The sequence below is a fragment of the Cheilinus undulatus genome, linkage group 7 (assembly GCF_018320785.1).
Source record: "Cheilinus undulatus linkage group 7, ASM1832078v1, whole genome shotgun sequence".
NCBI classification, from domain to species: Eukaryota; Metazoa; Chordata; class Actinopteri; order Labriformes; family Labridae; genus Cheilinus; species Cheilinus undulatus.
In genome coordinates this window covers 42076136-42088230 of record NC_054871.1, presented here as the reverse complement: position 1 = coordinate 42088230, position 12095 = coordinate 42076136, and the positions used below count along the sequence as shown (strand labels likewise).

General features: G+C 38.9%; 1 protein-coding gene across 1 annotated transcript in view; it reads left to right on the top strand.

Annotated features, from left to right (window-relative positions):
- cyfip1 (cytoplasmic FMR1 interacting protein 1) overlaps nt 1–12095 on the top strand; it is a 57000-nt gene that overhangs the window by 20209 nt on the left and 24696 nt on the right. The window contains exons 11-17 of the mRNA XM_041790692.1: nt 12–129; nt 4335–4457; nt 4684–4809; nt 4896–5062; nt 7833–7980; nt 10003–10156; nt 11040–11196. Of these exons, the coding sequence (XP_041646626.1) occupies nt 12–129; nt 4335–4457; nt 4684–4809; nt 4896–5062; nt 7833–7980; nt 10003–10156; nt 11040–11196 (993 nt within the window). The remainder of the gene's footprint in view (nt 1–11; nt 130–4334; nt 4458–4683; nt 4810–4895; nt 5063–7832; nt 7981–10002; nt 10157–11039; nt 11197–12095) is intronic.

Sequence of the window (12095 nt, the reverse complement as noted above, 5' to 3'; positions counted from 1 at the left end):
TCTTCCTATAGATGGACCTGCACATCTATTTCCAGCAGCCCTCAGTACAACATCTGTGAGCAGATGATTCAGATCCGCGAGGATCACATGCGCTTCATCTCAGAGCTGGCTCGATACAGCAACAGTGAAGTGAGTATTGACTGCATACCATCTGAGGAGAGGCTCTCGGGTACCCTTCCTCTGAAAATTGCTTTTAGGCTAAACCTAAACTTTTAGTGCTGAAAATGAAGCCACTGCTGAAGAAAACTGCACTCCTTCTGTGTCATCTTGTGGCTGACATCCTAGCTTGGTCCAACTTTAAATTCTAAATTTTACAGCAGAAACATGCTTATTTCTGAGTTTTAAAAAATGTGGTCATCTTTTGATGATATTTTGGCTAAGATTTATGCATGAAGCTGACTGACAAATCTGCACATTATAGCTGTCCCCCATACGGCTTAAGGCCTGCCTCAGCTCCACCTCTTTGTGTGTTTGTAGACTGAAAGTTTGAAAAAGCATTCTCTAGTATGATGACTGCCATCAATGGGTTTTACTTTAGCTAATCTGTGAAAATGATCGTTCTGGGGTTCTTGAATAAAATTTGGGGTGTATTTCAAAACAAATTAAAATATTTGGGGTGTATTTCAAAACAAATTAAAATACTAGTTTTTGATTTTAACACCTATTACACCTTTATTTTATTTATAATGTGACAAATTCACACGGTACAGCTCTGAACTTCTAATATTCTGTCATATAAACTGTTGTATGCTGAATGGGGAAAACATGGACAACTTTACAGCTCTGTGAACTCAACTTGTGGTACAAATGTGATGTGCCCTATCAAACTAGCTTATAGTGACAACAGGATACAGATGACAATACAGTTTCTCCTGTGGTATTTATGCTTTTTTAATTCTGGGCCAAAGTTGGCAAGGACACTGTGGAGTGTGTGCAGAACGCTTTATCAAATTTGGGTCCCACTGACCTGGAGCAATGTTAAAGTTGTGTTTTTGTTGAGCTTGCACAACAAATGGACCATGTTTACTTGCATTTAAACATACTGACTGACGCATGCCACTCTTTGTCAGGAGAGACGGTCTCTGTCTGAAGAAACTGTGTGATAGAATGTTAGCCGCTAACATACACACCGTGCAGACTTTGACGCGTGATTGACTGTTTACCTGCCACTCCCACACACCGGAATCACATCCCCCTACCTCTCCTATGTCATCCCAGACCACGGTTTCACATGTTAGCTCCCTCTCTTGGCCATTACTGGCAGCACTGCCTGCCCAGATTCATCACCACATTCAGACTGTAATTGCGGATGGTACTTTGCGCATGCGCCGTGCACGGTGTTCAGCTGTGGGCGGGTCAGTCGTTCGACATCTGCGCGCTCTGACTAAGGCATCTGCTGGTCAGAGCAAGGGGTCTGTGCACATTAGGATGACTTTGGTAAATGCTCACTCTATTGGAAATAAGTCTTTCATCCTAAACAGTTATTTCACTGCCAAAAGCTTGGATTTTATGTTTCTGACCGAAAAATGGCAGAAACCCAATGATTTTACACCCCTAATTGAACTGTGCCCAAGTGACAGCAATTTTATCTGCTCCAAGGTTATCAGGGCAAGGAGGAGGGCTAGCAGTGATTTACAAAAACTCTTATCATTGTTGTAAAGTGAACTCAGGGGTTTACACCTCCTTTGAGCTTCAGGTCACTAAAGTGGGGCGCCTAAATCCTTTTTATTGTGTCTTAATTTACTGTCCACCTGGTTTTGATAGTTCTTTTATTTCAGAATTTGTTGATTTTCTATCATCTATTATTAACTGGGATAACATTCTCATGGTTGGTGACTTTAACATGCACATTGATGATACTTCTAACAGCTTTGCTGCTGATTTTATGAGTATCACAGAGTCTTTTAACTTTATCCAGCATGTGTCTGGTCCTACACACAGTAAGGGTCACACCTTGGACCTTGTTTTTAGCCTTGGTTTAAATGTTGATTCTGTTTGCTGAGTAGATTTGTATGTTTCTGATCACAGCTGTGTTTTTTTCAATCTGTCCTTTAATACAGACCCACTTCCCTCAAAACGTGCTCATCAGTTTCAAGTTTTAGATCCTCTCTCAGCAGAAAAGTTCTCTGCAGCTTTTAAATCTGGGGAGATTTTGTCCTCTTACACAGACGTTGATAGTCTTGTTAAAAATTGAATTCTCACTGTTCCTTAATTTTAGATAAAGTGGCCCCTCTGAAAACCAGTATGTTCCTTCTGTTAACTCTACCGCCTGATTAAATGAAAACATGTTCCACCCTCCAACATGTTGGAGGGTGGAACGGCTCTGGAAGTCCACCAAGCTAATTGTCCACCGTTTTTACTATAAAGAACTTTTAATTGAATATAATAACATGGTTAAAGATGCTAGGACATCATATTTTGTAAACCTGATTGCTAACAGTAAGCGAAACCCAAAGGTTTTGTTTGACACCATCAATAATATTGTCAGTCTTGCCCCCCCTGATGTCCCCATCTTTTCCAAGAAAGACTGCAATGACTTTCTGTCCTTCTTTGTGGATAAGATAAATAATATAATAATAAGAGCCAACATCTCTCCCTCTTCTGCTCCATGTACTCTGCCTCCATGTAAGCCATCAATTCTAGATAGTTTCAGCCCAATCACACTTCATGACTTATGTGATCTGGTCAACAGTATGAAGTCATCTTCTAGCCCGGTGGACATCTTGCAACCTCTTTACTCAAATCGGTACTTCCAACAATTGGTCCCTGTTTAGTCTCCATAATTATCATCTCCCTGCAATCAGGTCAAGTCCTGTCTTACTTTAAATCTGCTGTTGTGGCGCCTCTTCTTAAAAAGAGCAACCTGGACCAATCTAGTCTCCAAAATTACAGACCAATTTCTAAACTGCTTTTTGCTTCCAAAATTCTAGAAAAATTTCAGTCCGGTTTCTGTCCAAAACACTCGGCTGAGACAGCTCTTCTTAGAGTCTCAAATCACCTAATGAAGTCCTCAGATGCAGGAAGATGTTCAGTTTTGGTTCTCCTTGACCTGTGCTCTGCATTTGATACCGTGGACCATAACATTTTAATCAGTAGACTCAGGCAGTGGGTTGGTGTCACAGGGAGTGCCCTTGACTGGTTCTGCAGCTACCTGTCTAATAGGAATTTTTCTGTGTCAGTTAGTTCATTTGTGTCTAAATGTGCTGCTCTGTCTTGTGGTGTGCCCCAAGTATCTGTCTTGTGGCCTATTTTATTTTCCCTTTACATGCTTCCCTTGAGTAGTGTAATCTGCAAATTCAAATAAGTGTCCTACCACTTTTACGCAGATGATAGTCAATTGTACATATCATATAAAGCCAATGAAATGGATAAACTTGTTGTGTTGCTTGACTGTTTGACAGCCATTAAGCACTGGATGAATGATAACTATCTCCAGTTAAATACAGATAAAACAGAGATACTCATCATTGCCTCAGAGAACGTCTCCTCCCATGTTGGTAAATGTTTTGGTTCCATGTCTTCTTCTTTGAAACAAAATTTTCAAAAACCTTGGGGTAATTTTTGATTATGAAATGCGTTTTGACCAGTGTGTGAAGTCACTGTCCTGTTCTTGCTTCCTTCATTGAAGAAATATAGCGAAACTGAAATCTATTGTGTCCCAAACAGAGCTGGAAATGCTTATTCATGCCTTTATATCCTCCCGGCTTGATTATTTTAACTCCCTTTTAACCTGCTTGAACAAATCCTCACTTTATTGTTTACAATTGATTCAAAATGCTGCAGCAAGGCTGCTAACTAGGTCCAGCAGGACAACTCACATTACCCCTATTTTACATTCCTTACATTGGCTTCCAATTGATTCCCAAATTCAATGTGAAATTCTTGTTCTGGTTTATAAAGCCCTGTATGGACAGGCACCTGATCATATCTTGGACCTGCTCCATCCCTACATCCCCTGTAGATCTCTCAGGTCTCTGACCAGGGTCTCCTTGTGGTCCCTTGGGTTTGCTTAAAAACTAAGGGTGATCATGCTTTTCAAGTTGTGGCACCAACTCTATGGAACTCTCTTCCATTTCAGTTACGGTCAGCTGCTTCTGCCGAGGCTTTCAAAAAGGAGCTTAAGACTCATCTTTTTAGACTGGCTTTTGAACAGTTGATTTGATGCTTTGGTCAGCATTTCCATGTTAGATATTTTAATGCATTGTTGTTGTTGTTGATGTTGTTGTTGTTGATGATGATGATTTGTAGTTCTTTATAATTTCTGTTGTGAAGCACTTTGTGACTATGTTCTGTGACTGATGTTCTGTACTTACTTACTTTGTTTCTAATTCTAGGTGGTGACCGGATCAGGGCGTCAGGAGTCCCAAAAGACTGATTCAGAGTACAGAAAGCTGTTTGATTTGGCGCTGCAGGGCATGCAGCTGCTCTCCCAGTGGAGTGCTCATGTCATGGAAGTGGTAAGGATGCACAGATTAGAAAATTATTTAGAAACTCATAATCTCAATCATTTCTGATGACTTTCTAACCATAACATCAAATCTTTCTTACTTTACCGAGCAACAAAGGTTAACAAATTAGATATTGTATTCCTTGAGCTTTGATGGAGAACACATTGGCCCTTAAATGATTTAAGGAGTCTGTTGGTTTTTTTGTTTTGCTGAAAATCTCTGGCTCTCCCCACAGTACTCCTGGAAACTAGTACATCCTACAGACAAGTACTCCAACAAAGAGTGTCCTGACAGCGCTGAGGAGTACGAGAGAGCCACCAGATACAACTACACCAGCGAGGAGAAGTTTGCTCTTGTGGAGGTCTGTTAAGACTTCATTAAATACTCTTATCTTATCCTTTTACGTGCTCAAAATATTTGACTGTGTTACTGTTGTGCTCTTGGTAGGTCATTGCAATGATAAAGGGACTTCAGGTGCTGATGGGTCGCATGGAGAGTGTGTTCAATCACGCAATCCGCCACACCATCTACTCGGCTCTGCAGGACTTTGCTCAAGTCACCCTGCGAGACCCGCTGAGACAGGCCATCAAGAAGAAGAAGAATGTTGTCCAGAGGTACGGGTCACAACAGTAAAATTACACATCTGATGTCCTGCCTTTCATTTGTGCTATAAATTTGGTTTTTTTCTTTCACTGAGAAATATATAATTTTTAAATTCAGTTACGGGTTGCACCAGCTATGCATTAGTTGAAACATAGCCTAGTTTGAACGGAAGTTCTCACTTATGACAGAGTTTATACTCTACTAACAGTGAAGGTGTTTCACCAGCTGAGATACTTTAAACATAGGCTTAACTATTACACCTATAACCTACTGGGTGTAAAGTCCTCCATAAAATATGGTTGTGATGCTGAAAGTCTGAAAAGGTGGGATGACTCAGAAGATGACGAGGAGCTGAGGATTTTGCTGACTATTTGGTGTCAGCAGTGTTCTCAGTGATCAATAACACTGTCGTTTTCCATGAGCGGAGATAATTTCTGCGGTCCACTGTTCAGTTATCTCTTGTTAATTGTGATTTTACCACTCCATGTGAGTATTGTTATTTTATACTGTCTCTAGGTTTAGGATGTAGTCGTTAGTAATCACCTTCTCAAAATGCTTTGTTGTATTTAGCATACAAAGCTGCCGCAGTTTGAGAATTAATGGCAGTTAGGAGAAGTTATTTTCTTAACTTAAGTTAGAACTTAAATAGTTCAAAGTAGGATTTGGTGTGGACTTTCTGCCATAACTTAACATAGTACATAGCTGGTGCAACTGGCAACAGGTTAGCAAAAACAGACTATTGATGAAATCGCAACAATTTTAATAAGAGGAAATGAAAAGAAGTGTCTAATGGAATTTAAAGGTGAAACGAATTATCATAATAAAAACAAATCTTTAACCATCCCTCTAGCCTCTCTACCTTGGAAAACTTTGTCTTTGTTTTCTTTGATAAAGCTGCAATGGTTGGACAGCCGCTTCAACCAGAAGCAGACTTCGCAGGTATATTTTGGTGTATTTCTCTAATGGCAATAAATAAAACCAACAACCTCCAGTGATGAAACATGAAGTCAGTGCAATAAACTGCAGTTCTTGGCTGCAGAAACATTGAAAGTCACATACACAGCCCATGTTACAATTGCCACTTTTACACTTTGTGTCGGACCCCAGGAAGACTAGCTTTTGTCTTGACAAAAGCTCAGGGGATCCTAATAAACAAACAAACAAACCGCAGAATGAAACATATTTACAGTCTGGTTCAAAAGCAATTTTCGTAGGGATAGTTCATGTTTATTGGGCACCCACACGGGGGGATTTTGCTTTTATAACTCGTCCATTTTGGCCAGAAGAATGATAGGAGTTATGCATAGTTAGCTGCATGGCCGTTATCACAACAAGCCAGCGGGTTCTAGCTGTTCGCATGGAGGCTTAAGACCCATTCAACTCCACCTCTATGTTACTGGGCTCATCAGAGTTAGTTTGAGTCATGGTTGTCAGTAAGGCTACTGCCACATATTGACTTCCAACATCAGCTTCAGGAACCTACTTAGACTTTGTCCAGTACTTTATCTCTAACAAAACCACAGTGTACAATATCAAAGGTGTGGATACCATGATGAGTAGATAAATAAGCATTCCTTCTTTTTAATTTAGAAACTTCTTAGTGCTGGAAATTGAAACAACTAGTACTACAGTTGTTTCAATTTTGGGACCTGCAACTAAACAGACCTTTAAGAGGGAATGGGTGTAAATATTGGTCTCACCATCCTCAGGTGGACACAAATGTCACTCTTATTGTATAATTATGCTGCTTAGTTATTTGTTTGGTATGTAAATGCACAAATGTCTGCTAGTACATCGATTATTGCAATTGTAAATAACATGAATATTTACATTTTTGCATTAAGGAGCCACCTCAAAGTCACTGATGTGGATGTGTTATGTATTTCTTAGCTGAGTATTTTCATTAACTTAAAAATTTCCAACTAAGGTTTTTTTTTTTTGTTTTTGTTTTTTTTTGTTTTTTTAATTTTCAGACTGGTACTTTTTCAATACCACATGCTTTCAATGACACAAAATCCATAATCTTTTATGTTTGATAGTACTGAAAGTATGGAAGTTTTGAGAGAAATATCCAGCCATTTTCAACCCAAAGAGCAGAGAGAAAGAGACTGTGTGCAGCAGTGGGTGGGTTGGTAGTATTGTAGTTAAATTCAAAATTCTGGTATCATGACAGCTCTATTTCCAACAGTTTTTCAAAGCACAAGAAAGCTGCTGTTACTTTGCTGTCTCTCATTTATGCTTTGCGCTGCTTACATGATTATACTCTGCCATCAGCTGCGTGTTCTGTTGACCAAAGTCCCCACGTAACTGTTAAAATATTTTCCTATTCTGGTCTGTTTCACTTGTTTGTCTTGACAATGACTCATTCAGAGTTAGTTTTCAGCGGGGGGTGTGCATTGGAGTTGCGGCTTCCCTAAACATCATCTTTTGTTATTGTTTTGATTGATAGCCCCCTTGGTGACTGAATTCACATGTTGTGCATTTAATATACTACTGTGAGTTATTTTCAAATTCAGTTGAAATACTTTTTGGATGTGATGGTGGGTCTGTTTTTCCTGCAAATGTCCCTGAGAAACACATAAACCCCTTTGCCACTGCTCCTGTAGAAATCTGCACTTTATAACAAATTTAATCCTGTGCATACTTGAAAACATCTATAATCATAAATGGACCTCCGGTTTATGCAGTTGTGCAGTTTTTTTGTAACTGTAACAGATTTTGTAGCCAGCTGATGATGACAAAACTGGTCTGCTATTTTAAATTTCTCTTTCCTTCTTGCAGTGTCCTCCAGGCCATCCGGAAGACGGTGTGTGACTGGGAGACAGGCCGGGAGCCGCACAACGACCCAGCGCTCCGTGGAGAGAAAGATCCAAAGGGTGGATTTGATATCAAGGTTCCCCGTCGAGCCGTCGGACCCTCAAGTACACAGGTCTCACATCCTGCTCATACACCTACCTCAAATGAAGTCATCATGTAAAAATCCTGCAGCCTTTAAAGGTTTTCAGATTAAATGAAAACAATAAAATTAGGATGCAAAATTGAAATACTGTCATTACAGCTTCTCACACAAGAGGAATCTCTCATTTCTCTTCAATTCTTTGGCAGTTATCTGAATCTAGTTGACATGCTGACTAAGAGGTCGGGTAAGCGCAGCATTTCAGGCTTTGGAAAATACTGATTGACAAACAAACAACTAGTGAATTATTAAAAAATCAGATGAATAGACAGTGAAAATAATCCTTTGCTGCAGCCCTAATCCTTTCCCTAAACCTTTAAGTTCTTGCACTCTTTGACCCTTGCTGCTGTAAGTCCACATTAATCAGGCTTATGAAGCTCACTGTGATTCTGTAGCACATTAGATCAGAGCTCCATTGTGCAATCAGGCATGTTAAAGTTGAACTCTATTATATCTGTTATCCAGGGAGATAAGTTTAAAGTCTGCTATGTAGATCTCAGACAGCACTGCATAAGCTAAACTGCTCTGCCTCTTGTACTCAGTGAGCTTTGCATCTCAGTTTGTGCTGAATAGAGCTACTTTTAAGAGTACCATAAAATCTGGAATATAGGTCAAACAGGTATATGAGCTGCTGGCTTTTGCATGACAATTCCATTTCATCCAGTAAAGTCCACAACAGGACGTTTCTTTGCAGCTGTGCCACACTTTTAATACCATATATATTCATAATTTGGAGTTTGCCTAACAGGAGTACACTAAACGGTATACTCCCTGTTTTTTTAAAGTAATATGACCTAACAGAGGAGAAGAATGGTTAAAAAGCGACACCAACCCCCACTAATCAGGTCTGCATTGTCATGTATTCCATGATTGAGTGTGATGATGAGTTTAAAGGTGGCAGCTTAATGCACTTGTAGTAATGAGGGCATGTGTCCCAGCATTTTATACTGGTAAATTGCCTGCATAGGTACATATAGGATGTGGCCTTCTTTGAAGATGAAAAAATATGTATTAAAAGTGCATCTTGTATACCAGATTTGCAGTAACTTTTATGTTCCTGTGTTACATACTGAGAAAACTGATGAGTTGTAATTCTTTCCTGTTACCAAAAATTAAAACCATGGTATGACTTGTTACACATGTCATTGGTATCATTCAGATGGCATTTAGCCTACTTTGAGTGCAGACTTCACCATTATTCAGCTGTTGAGTTAACAGCTCATGAAACTCTCCAGATGCTGTTCTTATTTTGCTGTGTCAAAAGGAAAGAGGATTATGGCAGGCTTTTTCTAGTAACATATTACTTTCATGAAAAAGTAAACAAATAAGTTATTAATTACATTGTAAAAATAACACATTATATCACCCATTACAATAGAATGGTAATCTGAGTACTCACTGTGCGCTCCTTCTCTTTTTAAACCAGATTACTAGTTATTTCACTCATGCAGTTATTTGGTGTATCACATATGATGTCACTTTATAGTAGCCTCCCTTATGTTGCGTAAACAAACACAGATTCATCTGCTTAGCTCAGTTCCCAGAATTAATCTGGTTTCCAGGTGCAGGGCTACAAAGCTCAGGTGAACTATCACCTCCTGTGCTAATCTACTCTGAATTAACAGATTACAATCCAGTGTTTTGATTATTAAATGAAACAGAAAATCTTGCAAACTGAGATAAAGAACTGCAGATTAAAAGGAAAACTGTGCTGCTGATTTCAAGAAGGAAAAAATCAGATAAAAAGGCTCCTAGTATTTTTTCTGTTATAATGAGATAACACTTTCTGAAATGCAGAAGGCAGCAACGAGAGGGGCTTTTATACAAACCACTCTAATCTAATGAGATTTGAATACCCTTATTTGAGGAGCTCTAGCAGTAAAAGTAGATGGGTGCTGCTGTCACTTATGAGAATTTACTGTGATTATTTCCTTTTTTATGTTTAAAATGATCATCTTCAATGGTTTTCCTTGTCTTACATTTCCTTACATGCAGCTCTACATGGTGAGAACGATGCTTGAGTCTCTCATTGCTGACAAAAGCGGCTCCAAGAAAACTCTGCGTAGCAGTCTGGAAGGTCCCACCATCCTGGACATCGAGAAGTTTCACCGCGAGTCATTCTTTTACACCCATCTGCTGAACTTCAGTGGTAAGAAAATCAAGACACTGTTTTACAATTGAGTAAAAATCCAGATACTAGTCATCACCATTTTTGTAAAAAACGCCATTAAAGATTAAGTATAAATTTTAAATAAAATTACAGTGGCTTAAAATGATTTGAATCCAGATTAGACCCCTTGTGACTAAATTATAAACAGCAACCCTTTATTTTGAAAAGACCAAGTATTGTTCTGAGCGTTACTTAGATATTTAATTAAATGAAAGTATTAAGGAGGAGTTATTTCTTTAGGACATAGTTTGGCCCCAATTAGTTTGTCCTCCAGGCCAAACTGCATCAAGAATATCAAGCAGAGGACTAGGAACTCTGTAAGTCGCAGGTAATTTTGTTGCTTAAATTATTTCAGCATTATTTCACAGTTATATTTGGCAGTAGAGTTATTATGGTAATTTACAAGTTTAATATCCTGTATTAAGGTCATACAGTAAAAGAACTGAAGCAAAATCATAAAAAAGGTTTGGAAGGTGGTCAGAGATAGACTGGACAAACTTTGTCATGGTTGTATTATTTTACTTTTTGCTTAAACTAGGATTAATGCAGTTTTGTGCATTTGTCATAGTTTAACTGGCATGAATCCATGCAAGTCATATGAATGTTCCTCGCAGTGCACAGGGGTCATGATTTATGGATGAAAGCTTTAGGAGATTGGTCTTTGGCTCAGTAAACCTTATCCCCAATCAAGACCTTTGGGCAACGTAAATCTGTAGCAGCAGCTTTTACTCCCTAGTTTAACCTAGTTCAATTGATAGATAAGTAGCCTTAAAGATAAACTCTTTCCCAGTTTTTACATGCTGTGTAACTGCTTTAATAAGGGGACTTTTTGCTACCCATTTCTGTCCTCTCCCTTCTGCAGAGACCCTGCAGCACTGTTGTGATCTCTCCCAGCTCTGGTTCAGAGAGTTCTTCCTGGAGCTCACGATGGGCCGCAGAATCCAGTTCCCCATCGAGATGTCTATGCCCTGGATCCTCACTGACCACATTTTGGAGACAAAAGAGGCTTCCATGATGGAGTAACTACTTTTACTTACCTTATTTCTTTAAACTTCTGCAATAAACACGCCTTCAGTTTTTAGATGATAATTTCAAAATGCTTAACTTTTGTTTCAGAAACATAAAAATGTAATTCTCGGGGATGGAAACTAAACAGTATGCGTACTAGTTTGTGTCCTTTTCATATAGTTTGTCAGCTCAGGAATTACACTACCAGATGATGAAAACCTCATTTGTAAATAAGAACAATCAATCAGTCAAGAACTTTATTTGTCCCCAGTTGGGGACAATGTGCAATGTGCAATATGGGGAGCATAAAAAACATACAAGCCACATAAAACACATGCTGTTACATAAAAACATGTAACAGCACAACTGACCCATTAAAGCACAAAGTAACATAAAACAAGAGACAAATTTAAAATCCAACAAGGAAATTGATCAATTAATTTATCACACTGGCTGTCACACAGTGCAAAAGTGCAAAGACTATCTCTTCCTACTGGAGTTAAGAAGAGAGATGGCAGTAGGAATAAAGGAGTGTTTGTATCTGTTGGTTTTGATGGGTGGAAGTCTGAGAAGGGAACCTGATGGGAGAGGCTCAAATTGTTGATGTAATGAATGCGAGTCATCTGACAAGATAGACTTGGCCATGTTGTACACCCTTTTGTTGTACAAATCCCGAAGAGGTTTCTGAGTCACACCGATTATTTTACTGCAGACTCTAACTGCTCTTGAAAGGACATTTTTGTTTTTAATGTTTAGGGATTGAAAACAACAGATAAAAGAAAAGGTGAGCACTGGCTCAATAAAAGAACGATAAAAAATATTTAACAAGGACCTGTCAACCTGGAATTTAGCAGGTTTTTTGAGACAGAAGAGGCGCTGCTAACTTTTCTTACTCACTGCATTAGTATTT